Below are 21488 nucleotides of genomic sequence, written 5' to 3'. Positions count from 1 at the left end.
TGAATTCCCTGATTTTGGCCACCTCCATCTCTTTCACCCTATATGGGCTTTCCAAGGAATGTCGCCTCATGTTCTCCACCACAGTTACAATACTTTATTCCTCTGTAATTCTCTTCTGCTATACAGTCTCCATCAAAGTGGTTTCCCCCACACGTCCCACATCTCGGGTCCTTCCATCTGCAGACACTTTCTGCATGTCCAAACATTTGACATATGTTACACTGCAAAGGCCTGGATATAAAGGCTCTGACAGGATAATACACATATCCCAGCTGCACTCGAGTCAGGAGGGACTCCACATTTTTTTTTAAACGCAAGGAGAGACGAACTCTTCTCCTTCTTGCCATTAACCACACTATTCATCCAGCGTGCATCAACCACTCCAGGAATTTACTTTAGCATATCAATATCAAGTTATTATGCAACTCCAGAAATGACTCCTTTAATAGGTGCCCTGCTCTGATTTAACTTTACCCAAAGCTTTCTCCACCACTTTGGATATCTTCAATGGGTTTACCGAGTTGGGTGTACATAGTTCCAGAAAACATACTCCTACCTAGATACGATGGGGAATTATCAACCCTAGCCTTTTCCTTTCCCACATCAATTTAGCTTATTTTTCTATTTGTTTGGACAAATGTCCATTCTTAATTTCCACTGCAAACTGATTCAAGCGATGCTTCGTGGGTGTCAGTTGTTGATGTGTGCAAGGGTCCCTGGTTCGAGCCCAGGTTGGGGCGAAGAGAGGGACGGAACCTACACTGTCACATTGGTGCCGTGACCCGGATCATTGGTTGCTGCGGAAAAGGAGGAGGTCAAAGGGGGGGTGAGTGTAACCGATGTGAAATGGCTAGTTAGTTAGCGGTGGTGCGCGCTAATAGCGTTTCAATCAGTGACGTCACTCGCTCTGAGGCTTGAAGTAGGGTTTCACCTTGCGTTGCAAGGGCCGCGGCTTTTGCGGCGCGATGGGTAACGATGCTTCGTGGGTGTCAGTTGTTGATGTGTGCAAGGGTCCCTGGTTCGAGCCCAGGTTGGGGCGAAGAGAGGGACGGAACCTACACTGTTACACATAGCAATAAACGACAAGAAACCCTACCTTATTAAACTCATCCTCTCTGGATCTCTCTCTTCAGGCCTACTCACTGAGGGGCTCCCAGTTGAATCCCTCACCCTTGGGCTAACCGCTACTCTCGTCACTGCCTCAGCATAGGACACTTTCTTCCCCACTCAAACTCTGTCAATCTCAACCTCTCTCTGTCTCTCTCTCTCTCTCTCTCTCTCTCTCACAGGGCACTTCGGATCCCTAGCTGCCCACACACAGTGCTTTCTCTATCCCAACTTTACACTCCCTCTGACTATCCAATTGAGAAAAAAAAACATTTTTATATATTACAAGTATACTGAAGTATACTTAAATATGCTAAAAATTCACATAATACACTACAAATACGAGATGTACTTTTCTAGTATATTTAGTACTATCTTTACTATCATTACACTTAACACACATTTTTGTTTTTTCTGTCTAAGTATACTACCGTAGTGGAGAAGGTTAAGAGCTTCAAGTTCCTTGGCGTCCACATAACCAACAAACTAACATGGTCAAAGCACACCAAGATAGTCGTGAAGAGGGCACGACAAAACCTATTCCCCCCCAGGAGACTGAAAAGATTTGGCATGGGTCCTCAGATCCTCAAAAGGTTTTACAGCTGCACCATTGAGAGCATCCTGACGGGTTGCATCACTGCCTGGTATGGCAACTGCTCGGCCTCCGACCGCAAGGCAGAGGGTAGTGTGTACGGCCCAGTACATCACCGAGGCCAAGCTTCCTGTCATCCAGGACCTCTATACCAGGCGGTGTCAGAGGAGTTTAATAACTCTATCTACATGTACATATTACCTCATTTACCTCGACACCGGTGCCCCGCACATTGACTCTGTACCAGTACCCCCTGTATATAGCCCGCTATTGTTATTTACTACTAATTATTTGTTATTCTTATCTCTTTCTTTTTTGGGGGTATTTTCTTAAAACTTAATTGTTGGTTAATGGCTTGTAAGTAAGCAATTCACTGTAAGGTCTACACCTGTTGTATTCAGCACATGTGACAAATAACATTTGATTTGATTTGAACGAGCAGGTGTTCCTAATGTTTTGTACACTCAGTGTATATGGATCTTTCTAAAACAAGGGTACCAAGTCATTAATAAACATTTGCAATTTTTTCCTGGTGGATACATTAAGATATACAAGGGGAATATAGATACATTCAATTGAATTCATGAGTTGAATCAAAACTTATGTTTAAAACCCTTTTTCATGCTTGGAGTCTTCACAGTTTTGGCAAAAATCGTGTGACATAAAACACCACCTTTCTTTCCTTACATTTATGATACAGTTGTTTGTTGTTATATCATATACTAAGCATTTAACAATTGAATTACACATTGACATTGATTCTGTGAAATTCCTGGATATTGTTGTCAGACAATTTTTTTATGGAGATCTTGGATTGTGTACTGTAACCTCATAACATTTCATATCTCTCTCTATGTTATGGTGTGGAAACAGTTTTCATGTGATTGCAAAATCCAATGCTTTAAACAGAAAGAGTAACTTTAATATGATTACTAAAACTAAAATTGATACTGAAATTAATGGGGTTCTTTAATATAATTACGTATAATAGTTATTTGAAGTGCGTTTGGTGTTTAGCTGTATTCAAAATATATTTGTTTTGCTATTTATCTAATATCCTAAGACTATACTTAAGTACAAAAAATACATCTAATTTAGATATATTATATATTTTAAATATATGAAAGTATATTTATCACAGACATACTTCTATATAGTTAAATATATTGATATATTCAACAAGAAAAAAATCCTGCTTGGGTATGCCCTCCTGCACATTTCTCACATTTTGGGATCTCCCTCCTACACACTGCACCAAATCCTTGGCACCTAAAGCACAGTAGGGTTTCAGAACATAGGCTCTCACAGAATAGCAAATATAGCCTAACCTGACCTTATCAGGTAGAAACTCTGTGCCAAAGCTCAACAAGACAGATAGGGTATTCCATCTCGCCATTGCCACCGGGTCTACGTCTCACCAAACAGCACGCATCAGAAACACCAGGAAATATTACACTCAATGCTACCCCATTGATCACTCTGAGTGGCGTCCTGCACGACACAGGTCAATCCCCGAGGCGCGTGACGCAGAGCGCCCACTGCGTTTGGGCAGAGGATGCAACCGTTATCAGTTTGTCATTCACCCAGCTTGAAACAACATATGGACATTTCCATCTAAAAGGATCCATGAGCACCAACATGTGAAGTTCATAGGAGCATGTCAAATTGGGTGTCAAATGAAAGATAAGAGTCTATATATATTTGTTTATATTAAGGCATATATACATTTTTAAACCATTTTCCATCCTAAATAAGTGAAATAAGTGAAGCCTTTGATTTCTGGTCAATCAAATGGAAAAGGGGTCTGAGACAACAGCTTCCGGACACAGTCTTAAAAGGTATTAGAAATACATCCAAACACAATAATGTTGAAGTAGGGACCCCTGTCACCTAATATCAACACTTATATTTACACGGAACAAAAATATAAATGCAATATGCAACAATTTCAAAGATTTTACTCAGTTACAGTTCATATAAGGAAATCAGTCAATTTAAATAAATGCATTAGGCCCTAATCTATGGATTTCACATGAATGGGAATACTGTTGGTCACAGACGCTTTAAAAAAAGGTAGGGGCATGGACCAGAAAACCAGTCAGTATCCGGGGTAACCACGATTTGCCCCATGCAGTGTGACACATCTCCTTCACATAGAGTTGATCAGGCTGTTGATTGTGGCCTGTGGAATGTTGTCCCACTCCTCTTCAATGACTGTGGCAAGTTGCTGGATATCGCCGGGAACTGGAACACGCTGTCGTACACAACGATCCAGAGCATACCAAACGTGATCAATGGATGACATGTCTGGTGAGTATACAAGCCATGGAAGAACTGGGACATTTTCAGCTTCAAGGAATTGTGTACAGATCCTTGCAACATAGGGAATTGTGTACAGATTCTTGAAACATGAGGTGATGGCAGCGGATGAATAGCACGACAATGGGCCTCAGAATCTCGTCACGGCATCTCTGTGAATTTAAAATTCCATCCATAACCCCACCGCCACCATGGGGCACTCTGTTCACAACGTTAACATCAACAACCTGCTCGCCAACACGATGCCATCCACGCTATCTGCCATCTGCCCGGTACAGTTGAAAGCGGGATTCATCCGTAAAGAGCTCAATTCTCCAGCGTGCCAGTGACCATCGAAGGTGAGCATTTTCCCACTATAGTTGGTTACAACGCCGAACTGCAGTCTGGTCAAGACCCGGGTGAGGATGACGAGCACGCAGGTGAGCTTTCCTGAGATGGGTTCTAAAAGTTTGTGCAGAAATTCTTCAGTTTTGCACACCCATAGTTTAATCAGCTGTCCAGGTGGCTGGTCTCAGATGATCCCGCAGGTGAAGAGGCCGGATGTGGAGGTCGTGGCTGGCGTGGTTACACGTGGTCTGCGATTGTGAGGCCGGTTGGACGTACTGCAAATTCTCTAAAAGGACGTTGGAGGTGGCTTATGGTAGAGAAATGAACATTCAATTATCTGGCAACAGCTCTGGTGGACATTCCTGCAGTCTTCATTGCCAATTGCATGCTCCCTCAAAAACTTGAGACATCTGTGGCGTTGTGTTGTTGTCATGTGTGCTCCCTCTCTGGCCTCTAGGTCACCAGGCTGCTCGTTATGGCGCACACCTGTCACCATCGTTATGCGCACTTGCACGTCGTCAGACTCACCTGGACTCCATCACTTCCCTGATTACCTTACCAAAATATGTCACTCTCTTTCGTTCCTTCCCCAGGCGTCATTGTTTCTGTTCCAGTGTCATGTCTGTGTGTTATTTGTGTCTCTTGTTTAGTTCATTTGTTTATTAAATTATGCTTTCCCTGAACTTGCTTCCCGACTCTCAGCGCACACGTTACAGAATGACGCCTCACCAAAGGGAAGCTTCAGGGAGTGTTTTTATTTAAAAATATACATTTCGGTGGGAATGATGTCGGGTCCGGGAGCAGCTACAGGCTCTCATGCCTCAGACAGATGCCAGGCTCTCCTGCCTCCGGTCGTCAGGCGCTCATGCCTCAGCCAGATCGCCAGGCTCCCCTGCTATAGCCGGCTCGTCTGGCTTTCATGCCTTCACCGGATCGCCAGGCTCCCCTGCCTCAGCCGGTCTGTCAGGTTCCCACGCATCAGCAGGGGTGACCGGTCCGCTCCTGATCCCCGGGATTGTCCCTTTGGTTGGCGTCCTGCGGCTGGAGCCGAATGCGCCGGGGAGGGGGTACCGTCACGTATGCTCTCTCCAGCGCTCTAGGTAGCCATGCTCCCGCGTCTCAGCAGGACTGACAGGTTTCCCGCGCCTCAGCAGAGGTGACCGGTCCGCTCCTGATCCCCGGGATCGTCATTTTGCTCGGTGTCCTGCCGGCCAGAGCCGCGCGTCGGGTAGGGGGTACTGTCACATGTGCTCCCTCTCCGGCCTCTAGGTCACCAGGCTGCTCGTTATGGTGCACACCTGTCACCATCGTTACGCGCCCCTGCACGTCGTCAGACTCACCTGGACTCCATCACTTCCCTGATTACCTTCCCTATATATGTCAATCCCTTTGGTTCCTTCCCCAGGCATCATTGTTTCTGTTCCAGTGTCATGTCTGTGCTTTGTTCGTGTCTCTTGTTTTGTTCATTTGTTTATTAAATGATGCACTCCCTGAACTTGCTTCCTGACTCCCAGCGCACACGTTACATTTGTGTGAAAAAAATGCACATTTTAGAGTGGCCTTTTATTGTCCCCAGCACAGGGTGCACCTGTGTAATGATCATGGTGTTTAATCAGCCACACCTGTCAAGTGGGTGGATTATCTTGACAAAGGATAAATGTTATGATTTAAACAAATGTGTGCAGCATTTTTAAGAGAAATAAGCTTTTTGTGCGCATGGAACATTTCTGGGATCTTTTATGTCAGCTCATGAAACGAACCCAGTAGCATAGATTATTGTGAAATAGACACATTGCTTATGCAACATTAACCAATTAAAAACAGTACTTTAGCAATGAGGTTTGTGCAGTAAGCTATAAGCCCAATACATTATCACCGCATATTGACTGCCAATGCATTGCTGTTCGGGCCATTTTTTAAAATTATATTTCAAAATTTGAGGAGGGCTATATGATCACACCAGTAATAGATCCGTTGTTGTATTACTTGTGAAGCATAGCTGAGTGAGCATACATTTAAATAATTTGATTTTTATTTTTATTTTACTGGGCTGACATTCCTCTGCTCTCCCCTCCTCCACTGACCAAAAAAAGCTGATGGAAAAATTCAAGTCGCACTGCATTATTTGTGCCTCATGCACAAATTCATGTTGTTACTCCGATGAACAGAAAAAGTTTAATATTTCTCAATTAAAAAAGACTTAAGCCACTAATAATAACAACAAAGCAGGCCCATTGAAACACTTTCCTACTTTCATTACTGCTGCAGTGCTTGATGAGTGTCTTTAATTCCTTCGGCCTCTTGAGAACCAAACCACCGATCAAAAAGACAAGCCTGTTCCCAGCCTTTCTAGGGAGTTTTTCCTAGCCACCATGCTTCTACATCTGCTTTACTTGCTGTTTGGGGTTTTAGGCTGGGTTTCTGTACAGCACTTTGTGACATCGGCTGATCTAAAAAGGGCTTTATAAATAAATTTGATTGACTGATTGATTGCGAATTCAACAAGGCTTTGTGATTCTGTATTTTGTCATTTACGGAACTGTTGTCTGTATGCCTCAGAGATTAACTCATAAGCCTGAAGGATAGCATCTTTAACAGTGCCTGCTCGTCGAACATCTCATTCCAAAATCATGGGCATTAATAAGGATTTGGTCCCCCTTTTACTGCTAAAACAGCCTCCACTCTTATGGGAAGGCTTTCCACTAGATGTGGAACATTGCTGCAAGGACTTGCTACCATTCAGCCACAAGAGCATTCGCGAGGTCAGGCACTGATGTTGGGCGATTAGGCCTGGCTCGCAGTCGGCGTTCCAATTCATCCCAAAGGTGTTTGATGTGGTTGAGGTCAGGGCTCTGTGCAGGCCAGTCAAATTCTTCCACACCGATCTCGACAAACCATTTCTGTATGGACCTTGCTTTGTGCATGGGGGCATTGTTATGCTGAAACAGGAAAGGGCCTTCCCCATACTGTTGCCACAAAGTTGGAAGCACAGAATCGTCTACGATGTCATTGTATGCTGTAGCGTTAAGATTTCCCTTCACTGGAACTAAGGGGCCTAGCCCAAACCATGAAAAAAACAGCCCCAGACCATTATTCCTCCTCCACCAAACTTTACAGTTGGCATTATGCATTGGGGCAGGTAGCATTCTCCTGGCATCCGTCAAACCCAGATTCGTCCGTCGGAGTGCCAGATGGTGAAGCGTGATATATCACTCCAGCGAATACGTTTCCACTGCTGCAGAGTCCAATGGCGGCGAGCATTACACAACTCCAGCCAGTGCTTGGCATTGAGCATGATGATCTTAGGGTTGTGTGCGGCTGCTTGGCCTTGGAATCCAATTTCATGAAGCTTCCAGTGTAAGTTTGGAACTCGGTAGTAAGTGTTGCAACTGAGGACAGACGGTTTTACACGCTATAAGCTTCAGCACTCTGCAGTCCCATTCTGTGAGCTTGTGTGCCCTACCTCTTCACGGCTGAGCCATTGTTGGTCCTAGACTAGACAATAATAGCACTTACAGTTGACCGGGGCAGCTCTAGCATGGCAGAAAGTCACTGAGCTCTTCAGTAAGGCCATGCTACTGCCAATGTTTGTCTATGGAGATTCGGACGAGCCCCCATTTTGTTACGTTCCCCAGTAAGAAACCAAATATTGTTGCTCAAACAGAAGGGGGTTGGTTACCAAAGAGAAACAGGTGACGTTCTAGGAGGGGTTCTGAAAGACACCCATGGGGGTGTCCACTGAAAGTTGACTAGCAACAACAACTGGGACCTAAAAGACACCCACGATGAGCGACCATTAAAATTGGACCAGAAAAGGCAAATTAAATTAAAACCCACACCAAACTTAAACCTCTACGAGATCGGTGTCCCTAAACCGGGACAGTTGTTGCTCAATATGCGATAATGTGACTAGAATGACATTGTAAACAACAGCCAATTCCACACACTGCTGCTATCTTGTGGAAAACATCTAAATTACACCTAGAATCCTATCTCAATGTATGACCTTTCTCTTGCATTTCAAAGATGACGCATGTTTTTTTTAGTATTATCTTTTACCAGATCTAATGTGTTATATTCTCCTACATTAATTTCGCATTTCCACAAACTTCAAAGTGTTTCCTTTCAAATGATATCTAGAATATGCATATCCTTGCTTCAGGTCTTGAGCTACAGGCGGTTAGATTTGGGTCATTTTAGGTGAAAATTGAAAAAAAGGGTTAGATCCTTAAGAGGTTCTTAAAGACAGGAAGCAAACCAAAAAGTGGAGCAAAACGAAAACAGTGAAGATAAGATAAAGGATTGTTTATAAATCAAATAGGGAGAGCCAACTAAAGGTGTTAACCCTCCACATCTCTCAAGACATCTGGAGCACTGGGCTAGCCGCTCTTAAATATCACCTGTGCCAGCACAGGTGAAACACCTGATTAACGAGATGACAGACCAGCACAGGTTGAACACATACTGACCAATGAGGTAAAATATAAATGGAAAAACCTAAGCCTGTAACAACAGTAAAGTACAGAACAGTACAGTAAAGTAGAGTACAGTAGAGTGGAGTTCAGCACAGTACAGTAGAGCACAGCTGAGAACAGTACAGTATAAACTTCTGAAACGTAGATATCTATGATGGTTTCAGATTCGGTCTGGTCATAGCCATCCAAATGTGGTCTTGTTTGAGGACAGACAATAATAGCCAGTGTGTAGAATAATACCCAAATATGCAAAATACGGATATTACATATTTCTCTACCTTTGTGTACCTATTCAGGATACATCACCATGAACCAAATTATATTCATAGCCATAATTATGCATTTCTGTATAGTATAATCAGGGATCCATGATGTAATTCCGTTACCGGATGTAAATCTGTATTTCAATAACCTAAAATAAATGTGTTCAATACTTAGTCAGGTAAACATGAAGTAAGGCACTATAATTTCTTCATTATAAAACACCAGCGTCAAACAACATGACAGGTTGTCACTTTTCATCAGTGAAGCATTTTTACAGACACCAGCACACCAACCATCACCATATAATCTACTCTGCCTCATCATACTTATTCTTTCCTCAGTTCACCTCATCTAGTTCCCCACTACATCCAAAACCAACAAAATTAACTCCAAAATAACTAGTACTACATTACACTATTCATGGGCTGTGTGCATTTTCTGCTGGTGTATCCTGAGGTATCTCCTCTCTGAGAACCTCTTCCCGCAGTGCGTACAGGCGAACGGCCTCTCTCCTGTGTGGACCTTCAGGTGCCTCTTCAGCTGGTGCTGGTGGGAGAATCTCTTCTCACAATGGGGGCAGCTGTAGGTTTTCTCACCTGCGTGGACCCTCTGGTGCCTCTTCAGGCTGGACGAGTGTGAGAAACTGGCCCGGCACAGGTGGCAGCTAAATGGTTTCTCCCCCGTGTGCATCCTCTGGTGGATCTCCACCTGTTGGGGGAAACTGAAGGCTTTCCCACAGAACGAACACGGGAAGCGCTTCTCTTTGCCACCGGATCTGCTGATAGCGTTACTACTACTGTCATTTGTCAATAGGCTTGTGTAGCCATTTAGTGTTGAGGCACTGGCATTGTCTGAGGTCTGGTTTAACATTAGGAGAGTGTGAGGAGGATGAAGGCCAGGGAGTGTCTGTGTTGTCGCAGGGTCCATGTTCCAGTTGATAGATCCTATAGAAGGCAGGCTGAAGGCAGCACCTGTTAGGGAGTTAACCTGAGGTGCCATCAGTCTCTCTGAATCACAACTATAGGAGCAGGACGGAGCATAGCTAGCCAAGTCTGTGTCTGTTCTCTCCCGCCGCAAACGGACAGCTCCCTGTCCCCGCAGACCAAATCTAATCCTCACCCTGGTCTCAGCCAATCTGTTGTCATGGAGTCTAAGATCGGTTGTTGTTTTGTGTTCGACTGTCTGTTTCTGGTTGTGGTTAACAGTGTTGTTCCCCAGCCCAGAGTTGAGGAAGCTGTCCCATCCACTGACCTCCACTATGTTGCCTCTGGTCCTGGCCTGCTCGGTGATGTCATCCACCGGGCCCTTGGCTGCACCAGTCTGGGAATCCAAGATGGCCGCCCAGTCTCCTCTATTAGCCTCCAGCAAACCACCTGCAGGAAGAGGTTACAAAATGGACATTAATATATATATAACTCTACATATGGAGTTTTTTGGAGTCAATTACCTGGTCAAGTTCATACATTGTGTGTTTTTGTATGTAAACAAACAAAAGTATCGGGACAGTGACACATTTTTGTGGGGGGTATGATATTTGTGCTTCTGTAACTTTTTAACTTTTTTGTCACATTACTTTTGGTCCCCTAAAATGGGGGGGAATATGTACAAAAAGTGCTGTCATTTCTAAACGGTTCACCCGATATGGTTTCAAATACCCTCCGTTTAAAGCTGACAATCTGTACTTTAACCTCAAAGTCATTGTGTCATTAACAATCGAAAGTGCTAAAGCGGTGGTTCCCAAACTTTTTATAGTCCCATACCCCTTCAAACATTCAACCTCCAGCTGCATACCCCCTCTAGCACCAGGGTCAGATCACTCTCAAATGTTGTTTTTTGCCATCATTGTAAGCCTGCCACACACACACTATATGATACATTTATTAAGCATAAGAATGAGTGTAAGTTTTTGTCACAACCCGGCACGTGGGAAGTGACAAAGAGCTCTTATAGGACCAGGGCACAAATAATAATATAATAATAATAAATAATTTTGCTCTTTATTTAACCATCTTACATATAAAACCTTATTTGTTCATCGGAAATTGTGAATAACTCACCACAGGTTAATGAGAAGGGTGTGCTTGAAAGGATGCACATAACTCTGCAATGTTGGGTTGTATTGGAGAGTCTCAGTCTTAAATCATTTTCCACACACAGTCTGTGTATTTAGTTTTCATGCTAGTGAGGGCTGAGAATCCACTCTCACATAGGTACGTGGTTGCAAAGGGCATCCGTGTTTTAACGGCATGATTTGCCAAGGCAGGTTACTCTAAGTGCAGCCCAATCCAGAAATCTGGCACAGGCTTCTGATTAAATTCAATTTTCACAGAACCGCTTGTTGCAATTTCGATGAGGCTCTCTTGTTCAGATATCGGTAAGTGGAAAGGGATAACGAATCCAGTTGTTTGTGTCATCCGTTTCGGGGAAAGTACCTGCATAATTGCGCAGCCAACTCACTCAGGTGCTTCGCTATATCACATTTGACATTGTCCGTAAGCTTGAGTTCATTTGCACACACAAAATCATACAATGATGGGAAGACTTGTGTGGTGTCCTTGTTAATGCAGACAGAGATGAGCTCCAACTTCTTAATCATAGGCTCAATCGTCATCATGCAAGTGGTCAGACAAGTGAAAATTGTGGTCAATAAAGAAAACTTTAAGCTCATCTGTCAATTTAAAAAAATGTGTCAATACTTTGGCCCTTGATAACCAGCACACTATGTTGTAAAAGGGTTACATGGTTGCTGCCCATATCATTGCATAGTGCAGAAAATACACGAGTTCAGGGGCCTTACTTTAACAAAGTTACCATTTTCACTGTAGTGTCCAAAACGTTTTTCATGCGGTCATGCATGTGTGTTACCACTCCACTGTCTCCCTGTCATGGCTTTTGCACCATCAGTACAGATACCAACATGAGCAGCAGCTACGTTTGGCTACATACTGACCGTTAGTGGAATTCCGGCAAGAGAGTAACGGTTCATGTGATTGGATGTTAATTATTTGACTAGGCTACCTGTATTTGACATTGTGTTGTTATTTCGTTTAACACTAGATGGTTTAATTTCATTTTTGGCAGTGAAACGAGGCTACTCGGGTGAGAAAAAAAAAACTCACCCCAATGGTAAATATAAATGGACTTTGAAAATGTCCCAGAAATGTGTAAAAAAAAAGTGAATCACATTTTTATTTGTTGTACCCGACGGCATTGCGCGTACCCGTCCCAATACTTTGAGGTCATTGTATATTTAGTTATAAAGCGCTGTCGGGTGTACTGTATGCTAAATAGGGTGATATCTGATGTAATGTATACAAAAGAGTCTCAATGAAAGTCTTAGAATGAACATTCCTATTTTGTGTTTATTAAACATAAATAAGTTTAAAATACACCATATGAAAACCACACATACACGTCTAAACTACAAATCTGCATGATAAAATACATTCATTTTCTCATTAAGTGTCTTGGGAAAGAAATTAAGTAGTTGAATGGAAGTTATAAAATAAGCATTTGGGAACTTCATAACATTTTCACACCACTTGACTTTTTCCACATTTTGTTGTTTTACCATGTACGATAAAAATGTATTCAATTTAAATTCTATGATCTACACAAAATACTCTGTCAAAGTGGAAGAAAAATTCTAACATTTTTATAAAAATTTTTAAAAATAAAACACTAATATATCATAATTAGATAAGTATTTAACCCCCTGAGTCAATACATGTTAGAATCACCTTTGGCAGCTTTGAGCCTTTCCGGGTAAGTCTAAGAGGTTTCCACACCTGGATAAACCAACAATTGCCTATTATTCTCTTCAAAATTCTTCAAGTTCTTGAAGCTGTGCGCCAGAAGAGAAAATAACTTGTCCCAGCCATGAAAGCTGCTAAAGCGTGTGGGTACATTGCTTACATCCACTATGACAGGATAATTGTCCACCCGCAGAAAACACACACAACCAATTGATTAATGGACTGCTGAATGTTTTTTTTTCTTCTCTTTCTTTGTTTGTTCTTTTCCATATTATGTATGTCTCTGAGAAGCTACCCAGGAAAGGGCAAAAACATTTGCTCATATTAATATATGTAGCCTTAGAAATAAGGATAATGAAATCAATAACATGCTAACATCAGATAGCATTCATATATTAGCCATTTCTGACTCACTTAGATAATTCCTTTGATGATACAGCAGTAGTAATACAAGGATAACATCTATAGAAGAGACAGGAATGCTTATGGGGAGGTGTTGCTATATACAGTGCCTTCGGAAAGTATTCAGACCCATTGACTTTTTCCAAATTTTGTTACGTTACAGATTCTCTAAAATTGTATTTTAAATTAATTTAAAAAAAAAGAAAATCTCAGCAATCTACACACAATACCCCATAATGACAAACCGAAAACAGGTTTAGGCATTTTTGCAAATATAAAAACGTATTCAGACCCTTTGCTATGAGACTCAAAATTGAGCTCAAGTGCATCCTGTTTCCATTGATCATCCTTGAGATGTTTCTACAAAAATGTATTGGAGTCCACCTGTGGTAAATTCAATTGATTGGACATGATTTGGAAAGGCACACACCTGTCTATATAAAGGTCCCACAGTTGACAGTGCGTGTCAAAGAAAAAAACAATCCATAAGGTCGAAGGAAAAACCTGGGGAAGGGTACCAAAACATTTCTGCAGCATTGAAGGTCCCCAAGAACACAGTGGGCTCCATCAATCTTAAATGGAAGAAGTTTGGAACCACCAAGACTTCCTGGAGCTTGCCACCCGGCCAAACTGAGAAATCGAGGGAGAAGGGCCTTGGTCAGGGAGGTGACAAAGAACCCGATGGTTACTCTGATAGAACTCCAACGTTCCTCTGTGGAGATGGGAGAACCTTCCAGAAGGACAACCATCTCTGCAGCACTCCACCAATCAGGCCTTTTTGGGGTGAAGGTTCACCTTCCAACAGGACAATGACCTTAAGTACCACTCTTCTCTGTATACATCAATGATGTCGCTCTTGCTGCTGGTGATTCTCTGATACACCTCTACGCAGACAACACCATTCTGTATACTTCTGGCCCTTTTTTGGATACTGTGTTAACTAACCTCCAGATGAGCTTCAATGCCATACAACTCTCCTTCTGTGGCCTCCAACTGCTCTTAAATGCAAGTAAAACTAAATGCATGCTCTTCAACCGATCGCTGCCCGCACCTGCCCGCCCGTCCAGCATCACTACTCTGGACGGTCCTGACTTAGAATACGTGGACAACTACAAATACCTAGGTGTCTGGTTAGACTGTAAACTCTCCTTCCAGACTCACATTAAGCATCTCCAATCCAAAATTAAATCTAGAATCGGCTTCCTATTTCGCAACAAAGCATCCCCTTCCCTCATGCTGCCAAACATACCCTAGTAAAACTGACTATCCTGCCGATCCTTGACTTCGGCGATGTCATTTACAAAATATTCTCCAACACTCTACTCAGCAAACTGGATGCAGTCTATCACAGTGCCATCCGTTTTGTCACCAAAGCCCCATATACTTCCCACCACTACGACCTGTATGCTCTCGTTGGCTGGCCCTCACTTCATATTCGTCGCCAAACCCACTGGCTCCAGGTCATCTATAAGTCTTTGCTAGGCAAGGTCCTGCCTAATCTCAGCTCACTGGTCACCATAGCAGCACCCACCCGTAGCACGCGCTCCAGCAGGTATATTTCACTGGTCACCCCCAAAGCCAATTCCTCCTTTGGCCGCCTTTCCTTACAGTTCCCTGTTGCCAATGACTGGAACGAATTGCAAAAATCACTGAAGCTAGATACTCATATCTCCCTCACTAACTTTAAGCACCAGCTGTCAGAGCAGCTCACAGATCACTGCACCTGTACATAGCCCATCTGTAAATAGCCCATCCAACTACCTCATCCCCATGCTGTTATTTATTTTTGCTCCTTTGCACACCAGTATCTCTACTTGCACATTCATCTTCTGCACATCCGTCACTCGTGTTTAATTGCTAAATTGTAATTATTTCGCCACTATGGCCTATTTATTGCCTTACCTCCCTTATCTTACCTCATTTGCACACACTGTATATAGACTTTTTCTATTGTGTTATTGACTGTATGTTTGTTCATTCCATGTGTAACTCTGTATTGTTGTTTGTGTCGCACTGCTTTGCTTTATCTTGGCCAGGTCGAAGTTGTAAATGAAAGGCTAGTTGAGAACAAGTTATCTGGTTAAATAAAGGTGAAATAAAAATAAAATGTAAAAAAGTACACAGCCAAGACAATGCAGGAGTGGCTTTGGGACAAGTCTCAATGTCCTTGAGTGGCCCAGCTAGAGCCCAGACTTGAACCCAATCGAGCATCTCTGGAGAGACCTGAAAATAGCTGTGCAGCGACGCTCCCCATCCAACCTGACAGAGCTTGAGAGGATCTGCAGAGAATGGGAGAAACTCCTCAAATACAGGCGTTCCAAGCTTGTAGCGTCATACCCAAGACGACACAAGGATGTAATCGCTGCCAAAGGTGCTTCAACAAAGTACTGAGTAAAGGTTCTGAATACTTATGTAAATGTGGTATTTCAGAGTGTGCAAAGCTGTCATCAAGGCAAAGGGTGGCTACTTCGAAGAATCTAAAATATATTGTTTTGTTTGGTTACTACATGATTCCATACATGTTATTTCATAGTTTTGATGTCTTCACTATTATTCTACAATGTAGAAAATAGTCCAAATAAAAGAAAAGCCCTTGAATGAGTAGGTGTGTCCAAAACCTTTGACTGGTACTTTTTCTTGATGTGAAGTCATATTACGTCTGCTGTTTTTGAGCGACACAAGACAGTTCAATGGAAACACACCGCAATAGGCAACTGTCACATCTATTTCTACGGAAACGTTCTAAATGTTAATGAAAAATCTCTGGCCAAATTAATGGAAACATAGTTAATGAGTTGAATCAGCTGTTTTTTGTCTGGGGCTACAACAACAAAATGTGTACTGTTGGGGGTACTCGAGGACTGAAGTTGGGAACCACTGGCCCACACAGTACAAACACATTTTTTTTGCCTTATACACTGAGTGCGCAAAACAATAGGATCACCTTCCTAATATGGAGTTACACCCCTTTTTGCCATCAGAACATCCTCAATTCGTCGGGGCATTGACTCAAAAGGTCTCCAGTGCTTCCAGAGTTGTGTCAAGTTGGCTGGATGTCCTTCGGGTGGTGGATCATTCTTGATACACACGGGAAACAGCAGCATTGCAGTTCTTGACACACTCAAACAGGTGCGCCCGGCACTTACTAACATACCCCGCACTTAAATATTTTGTCTTGCCCATTCACCCTCTGAACGGCACACACACATAATCCATGTCTCAATTGTCTCAAGGCTTAAAAAAAATATTCTTTAACTTGTCTCCTGCCCTTCATCTACACTGATTGAAGTGAATTTAACAAGTGACATGAATAAGGGATCATACTGTAAGTTTCACCTGCATTCATGGAAAGAGCAGTTGTTCCTAATGTTTTGTACACTCAGTGTATATCACACGTCTGGAAGCAACATTCCTCCCGAATATTCAACACTAAAATATGTTACTCTCGTAATTCCAAATGCAACTGCGGATCTTTTGACAATTCATCTTTGTCTTTAATTAATGCAGGGTTTGATCTAAACGTCAGAAGTTATCGAGTGGAATGGTTTTCTGCTGGTGTATCCTGAGGTAGCTCCTCTCTGAGAACCTCTTCCTGCAGTGCGAACCACCTCTCTCCCGTGTGGACCTTCAGGTGCATCTTCAGCTGGAGCTGGCGGTAGAATCTCTTCTCACACTGGGGCAGCTGTATTATTTCTCCCCTGTGTGGACCCTCTGGTGTCTCTTCAGGTTGCCAGCATGGGCAAAGCGCATGTTACACTGGGTACAGCTGAAGGGTTTCTCCCCTGTGTGGACCCTCTGGTGCCTCTTCAGGTCACCAGCCTGGGCAAAGCGAATATGACACTGGGTACAGCTGTAGGGTTTCTCCCCTGTGTGGACCCTCTGGTGGATCTCCACCTTCTGGGGGCAGCTGAAGCCTTTGTTACAGAACGCGCAGAGGAACCGTTTCTCTTTACCTTTTCCTGATGTTGCTCCCCCACCCAGAGCCTGGGCTCTAACCCTGTTGTTTGAAATCAATACCTGATCGAAAAGGACATGGCTGTGTGAATCGGAAGGCCCCATTGACGTGGACACTGGGTTGTGATCCCTGAACGCGTGTAAAGGGGAGTGGGTCCCAACATTTAGATTTGTCTCCAAGCTTTCCCTGTAGTCTAAGAACTCACTGCTGTTGCCCTGCAAGTGTCCTTCTCCTAAATGAGTCTCGTCTTCATTCCATTTCAGAGGAGCGTCACCCTCCACTTTCACAGTCACATCATCTAAGGCCAGACCCTCTCCTTTCTCATCCAGGCACTCCTCAGAATACACACTACTACTGTACTGGTTCCAGTTCCCTCTCATTGGATTAGTCTGTGTATCTAAGCCCACAGGCATGTCACCAGGTATCATCCCGGTCTCTGTAGCGTATGAACAGGACGGATCATTGACAGTCTGTAACGAGTCACTTGGGTCCTGATGGGACAGAACCGTCGTCGGGCTATGGTTACCATAAAGTAAATACTCAGAGTGGGGAGCAGGAGGACAGCCCAGTCGCCCCAGCCCCGTTGAAGTGTTGGGGTATGTCTCTGTCTTGAAGATGGTGTTCTGCGTTCCACTGACCTCCGTGATGCTGCTGGGCTGTGCTGGGGCGGTGGTGGGGTCCTCCGTGGCTACAGGGGGCGCTCCAGCCACTGCAGTCTGGCAGTCTCTGCTGTGCCGTGGGTTCTCTTCTCCTTCAGCCATCTCCTGCTTAACCCCAGGACCTGCAGCCTCTGCATCTGCAGACTGACACAAGAAGAGAGGAGTTATTCCGGTACATGAGTTGAATAACAACGTCATAGGGAAGTCTCACGAGATAAATGAGGATGTAGATGTACAGTGCAATCGAAAAGTATTCAGACCCCTTCAATTTTTCCACATTTTGTTACGTTACAGCCTTATTCAAAATGTCCTCAATCAACTCACAACACCCCATAATGACTAAGCAGAAACAGGTTTATAGACATTTTTGCAATTGTATTCAAAATAAAAAACATAAAAACCTTATTTTAAGGCAATTGAGCTCAGGTGCATCCTGGTTCCATTGATCGTCCTTGAGATGATTCTACAACTTAATTTGAGTGCACTTGTGGTAAATTCAATTGACTGGACATGATTTGGAAAGGCACACACCTGTCTATATAAGGTTTCACAGTTGACAGTGCATGTCAGAGCAAAAATCAAGCCATGATGTTGAAGGAATTGTTTGTAGAGCTCCGAGACAGGATTGTGTTGAGGCACAGATCTGGAGAAGGGTAACATTGGCCTTTATCATTCTTAAATGGAAGAAGTTTGTAACCACCAAGACCAAGCTGTGCAATCGGGGGAGAAGGGCCTCGGTCAGGGAAGTGACCAAGAACCCGATGATCACTGTGACAGAGCTCCAGAGTTCCTCTGTGGAGATGGGAGAACCTTCCAGAAAGACAACCATCTCTGCAGCACTCCACCAATCAGGTCTTTATGGTAGAGTGGCCAGACGGAAGCCACTCAGTAAAAGGCACATGACAGCCCACTTGGAGTTTGCTAAAAGGCACCCAAAGGACTCAGACCATGAGAAACAAGATTCTCTGGTCTGATGAAAACAAGACTGAATGCCAAGCGTCACATCTGGAGGAAACCAAGCACCGCTCCTCACCTGGCCAATACCATCCCTACGGTGAAGCATGGTGGTGGCAGAATCATGCTGTGGGGATGTTTTTCAGAGGCAGGGACTGGGAGACTAGTCAGGATCGAGGGAAAGATGAACGGAACAAAGTAAGAGAAATCCTTGTTAGAAACCTGCTCAGGACCTAAGACTGGGGCGAGGTTTCATCTTCCAAAAGGACAACGACCCAAAGCACACAGCCAAGACCACGCAGGAGTGGCTTTGGGACAAGTCTCTGAATATCCTTGAGTGGCCCAGCCAGAGCCCGGACTTGAACCCGATCGAACATCTCTGGAGTGACCTGAAAATAGCTGTGCAGCGACGCTCCCTATCCAACCTGACAGAGCTTGAGAGGATCTGCAGAGAAGAATGGGAGTAACTACTCAAATACAGGTGTTCCAAGCTTGTAGCATAATTCCCAAGAAGACTCAAGGCTGTAACCGCTGAAAAAGAGGCTTCAATCAAGTACTGAGTAAAGGGTCTGAATACTTATGTAAATGTGATATCTCAGTTTTTCATTTTTTGTTAAATGCGAGAAAATCTAAAAATGTTTTTTCTTTGCCATTATGGGGTATTGTGTGTAGATTGATGTAGGAAAAAAACGATTTAATCAATTTCAGAATAAGGCTGTAATGTAACAAAATGTAGAAAAATTTAAGGGGTCTTAATACTTTCCAAATGCACTGTAAGGAAGTGAATAGCTGAGGGGAGCCTTGCTGAAATAAACAGGCCACATTTGATTTACAAAGTAACACTATTTTATGCAACACTATTACACTAACCTCTATCATGATAACGTGCTGGGTTGAGGTTCCACTCCCCTCATCAACAGTGATTGGTCGGTCATCTCTCCATGTATTGTGTTCTGCTGACTTCACAAAGCTTCTGTTGCCTCCAGTGAGATGTCCTTCACCTGAGAGTGATTGGGGGAAAAGAGGTGGTTAGGTACGCTATTGGCAGTTTTGACACTGTAAGGTAACACTCCTCATAACTTCTTGATATACTATTTATAGATTGATATATGTTCCATGCATCGTATTGTTTTCAATTAGTAAATAATAGGAAATGTTGTAAATCAAGAATCTGGTTAAAATATGATACGTTCTTTGTTCAAGATAACTAAGGAATCAGTGGAATTATTCCTTGCAATCCAAAAACTGACCAACACCCAATTTTGGTTAACCATAACACATGTAAAGCCACGCGTGCGCTGAGGGGAACAGGGCGCTATGGCCGGCAATTTTGGCCTTCCTCAAAATGTACCTCTTGCCATTCCTCTGTATTGGTCGAGGATCTTGACACTTCTAGGACGACTGGCGACGACGCGCTCTCGTATTGTCCTCTCTGCGCGCTCCCGTGCCACCTTCAGTTCCTGTAGCTGTAGTTTCCTCCGCAATGTCCTGTTTTCTTTCTGGCTTTGTGTTATTTCCAAACGAAACACTGCATAGTCGTCGTCTACGAGTTTACAGATCTCTGCCACGGCTGCATTCGCTAGCACCTCCATGACGGAAGCTATTTGAGTGTGAAAAACCATATAGTTAGTCATTGTTAGCAGCTAGCTAGCGTTGCCAAAATAACATATGTCAACCAAATCCTATCTCCAACGCGAATTAAAAACGCTAACGTAGAAATTGTAATTGGACACTGCGGTTTTGTTGTTTGCGCAAAAGTCCGGCCAAAGGCAGTACAGAAACTCTGTGGTCCAGCAACTGTGACGCAGACAAGAAAAACTAAGCACTTCCGAGTCACGGATTTTTGGAATCCTGAATAAGAGTTCTGTACACTTTGTAAATAATTAGTGCCAAAATAATGGAAAACGTCCAAAGTTTCGATATATTTTATACTAGTTATCATACAAATGATAATTGAAAGTATATCTATGTGATTTATGTTTTACTTTTTAAAGCCTAAATGGTCAACAATGTTTTTTGTGTGTGTAGTCCTATCATTTATTGGACTGTACCACAGGAGGTTGGTGGCACCTTAATTGGGGAGGACGGGCTCATGGTAACGGCTGGAGTGGAATGTTATCAAATGTTATTCCATTCGCGCCGTTGCAGACATTATTATGAGCCGTTCTTCCCACAGCAGCCTCCACTGGACTGTACTGCAGAATGAGCAGCAACTCTTCTTGGGGTGTAAACTTTGTGGATTTGGAATGTAGAAGTTCTCCTGAGTAGAATGATTCCCTCTTTTACTGAGAAACAACGTACAGGCAATTGTGTATTTGTATTGGTATTTATTATGGATCCCCATTAACTGCTGCCTTGGCAGATAGACAGCTCGGTGCATTCAACATGTCAATTACTCTCACAAATACAAGTAGTGATGAAGTCAATCTCTCCTCCACTTTGAGCCAGGAGAGATTGACGTGCATATTAATAATGTTTGCTCTCTGTGTACATCCAATGGCCAGCCGTGCTGCCCTGTTCTAAGCCTATTGTATTTTTCCTAAGTCCCTCTATGTGACACCTGACCACACAACTGAACAGTAGTCCAGGTGCGACAAAACTAGAGCCTGCAGGACCTGCCTTGTTGATTGTGTTGTTAAGAAGGCAGAGCAACACTTTATTATGGACAGACTTCTCCCC

The 21488-nt window shown here is 43.4% G+C and overlaps 2 protein-coding genes across 2 annotated transcripts; both read right to left on the bottom strand.

The window, feature by feature from the left end:
* Positions 1–6506: 6506 nt before the first annotated feature.
* LOC145881468 (uncharacterized) lies at positions 6507–12295 on the bottom strand. The gene is made up of 2 exons (XM_082978172.1): positions 12286–12295; positions 6507–10457 (listed from the first exon to the last, which is right to left on the bottom strand). The coding sequence occupies exons 1-2, from the start codon at positions 12293–12295 to the stop codon at positions 9499–9501; spliced, it is 969 nt and encodes a 322-aa protein (XP_082834298.1). The 3' UTR covers positions 6507–9498.
* A 125-nt stretch (positions 12296–12420) lies between these two features.
* On the bottom strand, positions 12421–20607 carry LOC123744272 (uncharacterized). Its single transcript, XM_045723198.2, has 3 exons — positions 20161–20607; positions 19680–19810; positions 12421–17999 (listed from the first exon to the last, which is right to left on the bottom strand). Exons 1-3 carry the CDS (start codon positions 20441–20443, stop codon positions 16929–16931), a joined length of 1485 nt encoding a protein of 494 aa, XP_045579154.2. The 5' UTR covers positions 20444–20607; the 3' UTR covers positions 12421–16928.
* Positions 20608–21488: the final 881 nt, after the last annotated feature.

This window comes from Salmo salar, chromosome 08 (genome assembly GCF_965601325.2).
Source record: "Salmo salar chromosome 08, fSalSal1, whole genome shotgun sequence".
In the NCBI taxonomy this organism is placed as follows: domain Eukaryota; kingdom Metazoa; phylum Chordata; class Actinopteri; order Salmoniformes; family Salmonidae; genus Salmo; species Salmo salar.
Note: the sequence above shows the minus strand (reverse complement) of the source record. Positions and strands in the feature narration are given on the sequence as shown.

Coding starts and splice junctions, on each gene's coding strand:
- LOC123744272 (XM_045723198.2), bottom strand. CDS start 20,443: ATGACTAACTATATGGTTTTTCACACTCAAATAGCTTCCGTCATGGAG. Junction 19,811..20,160: donor ATACAGAGGAATGGCAAGAG/GTACATTTTGAG, acceptor AATCACTCTCAG/GTGAAGGACATCTCACTGGA. Junction 18,000..19,679: donor AGCACGTTATCATGATAGAG/GTTAGTGTAATA, acceptor TTCTTGTGTCAG/TCTGCAGATGCAGAGGCTGC.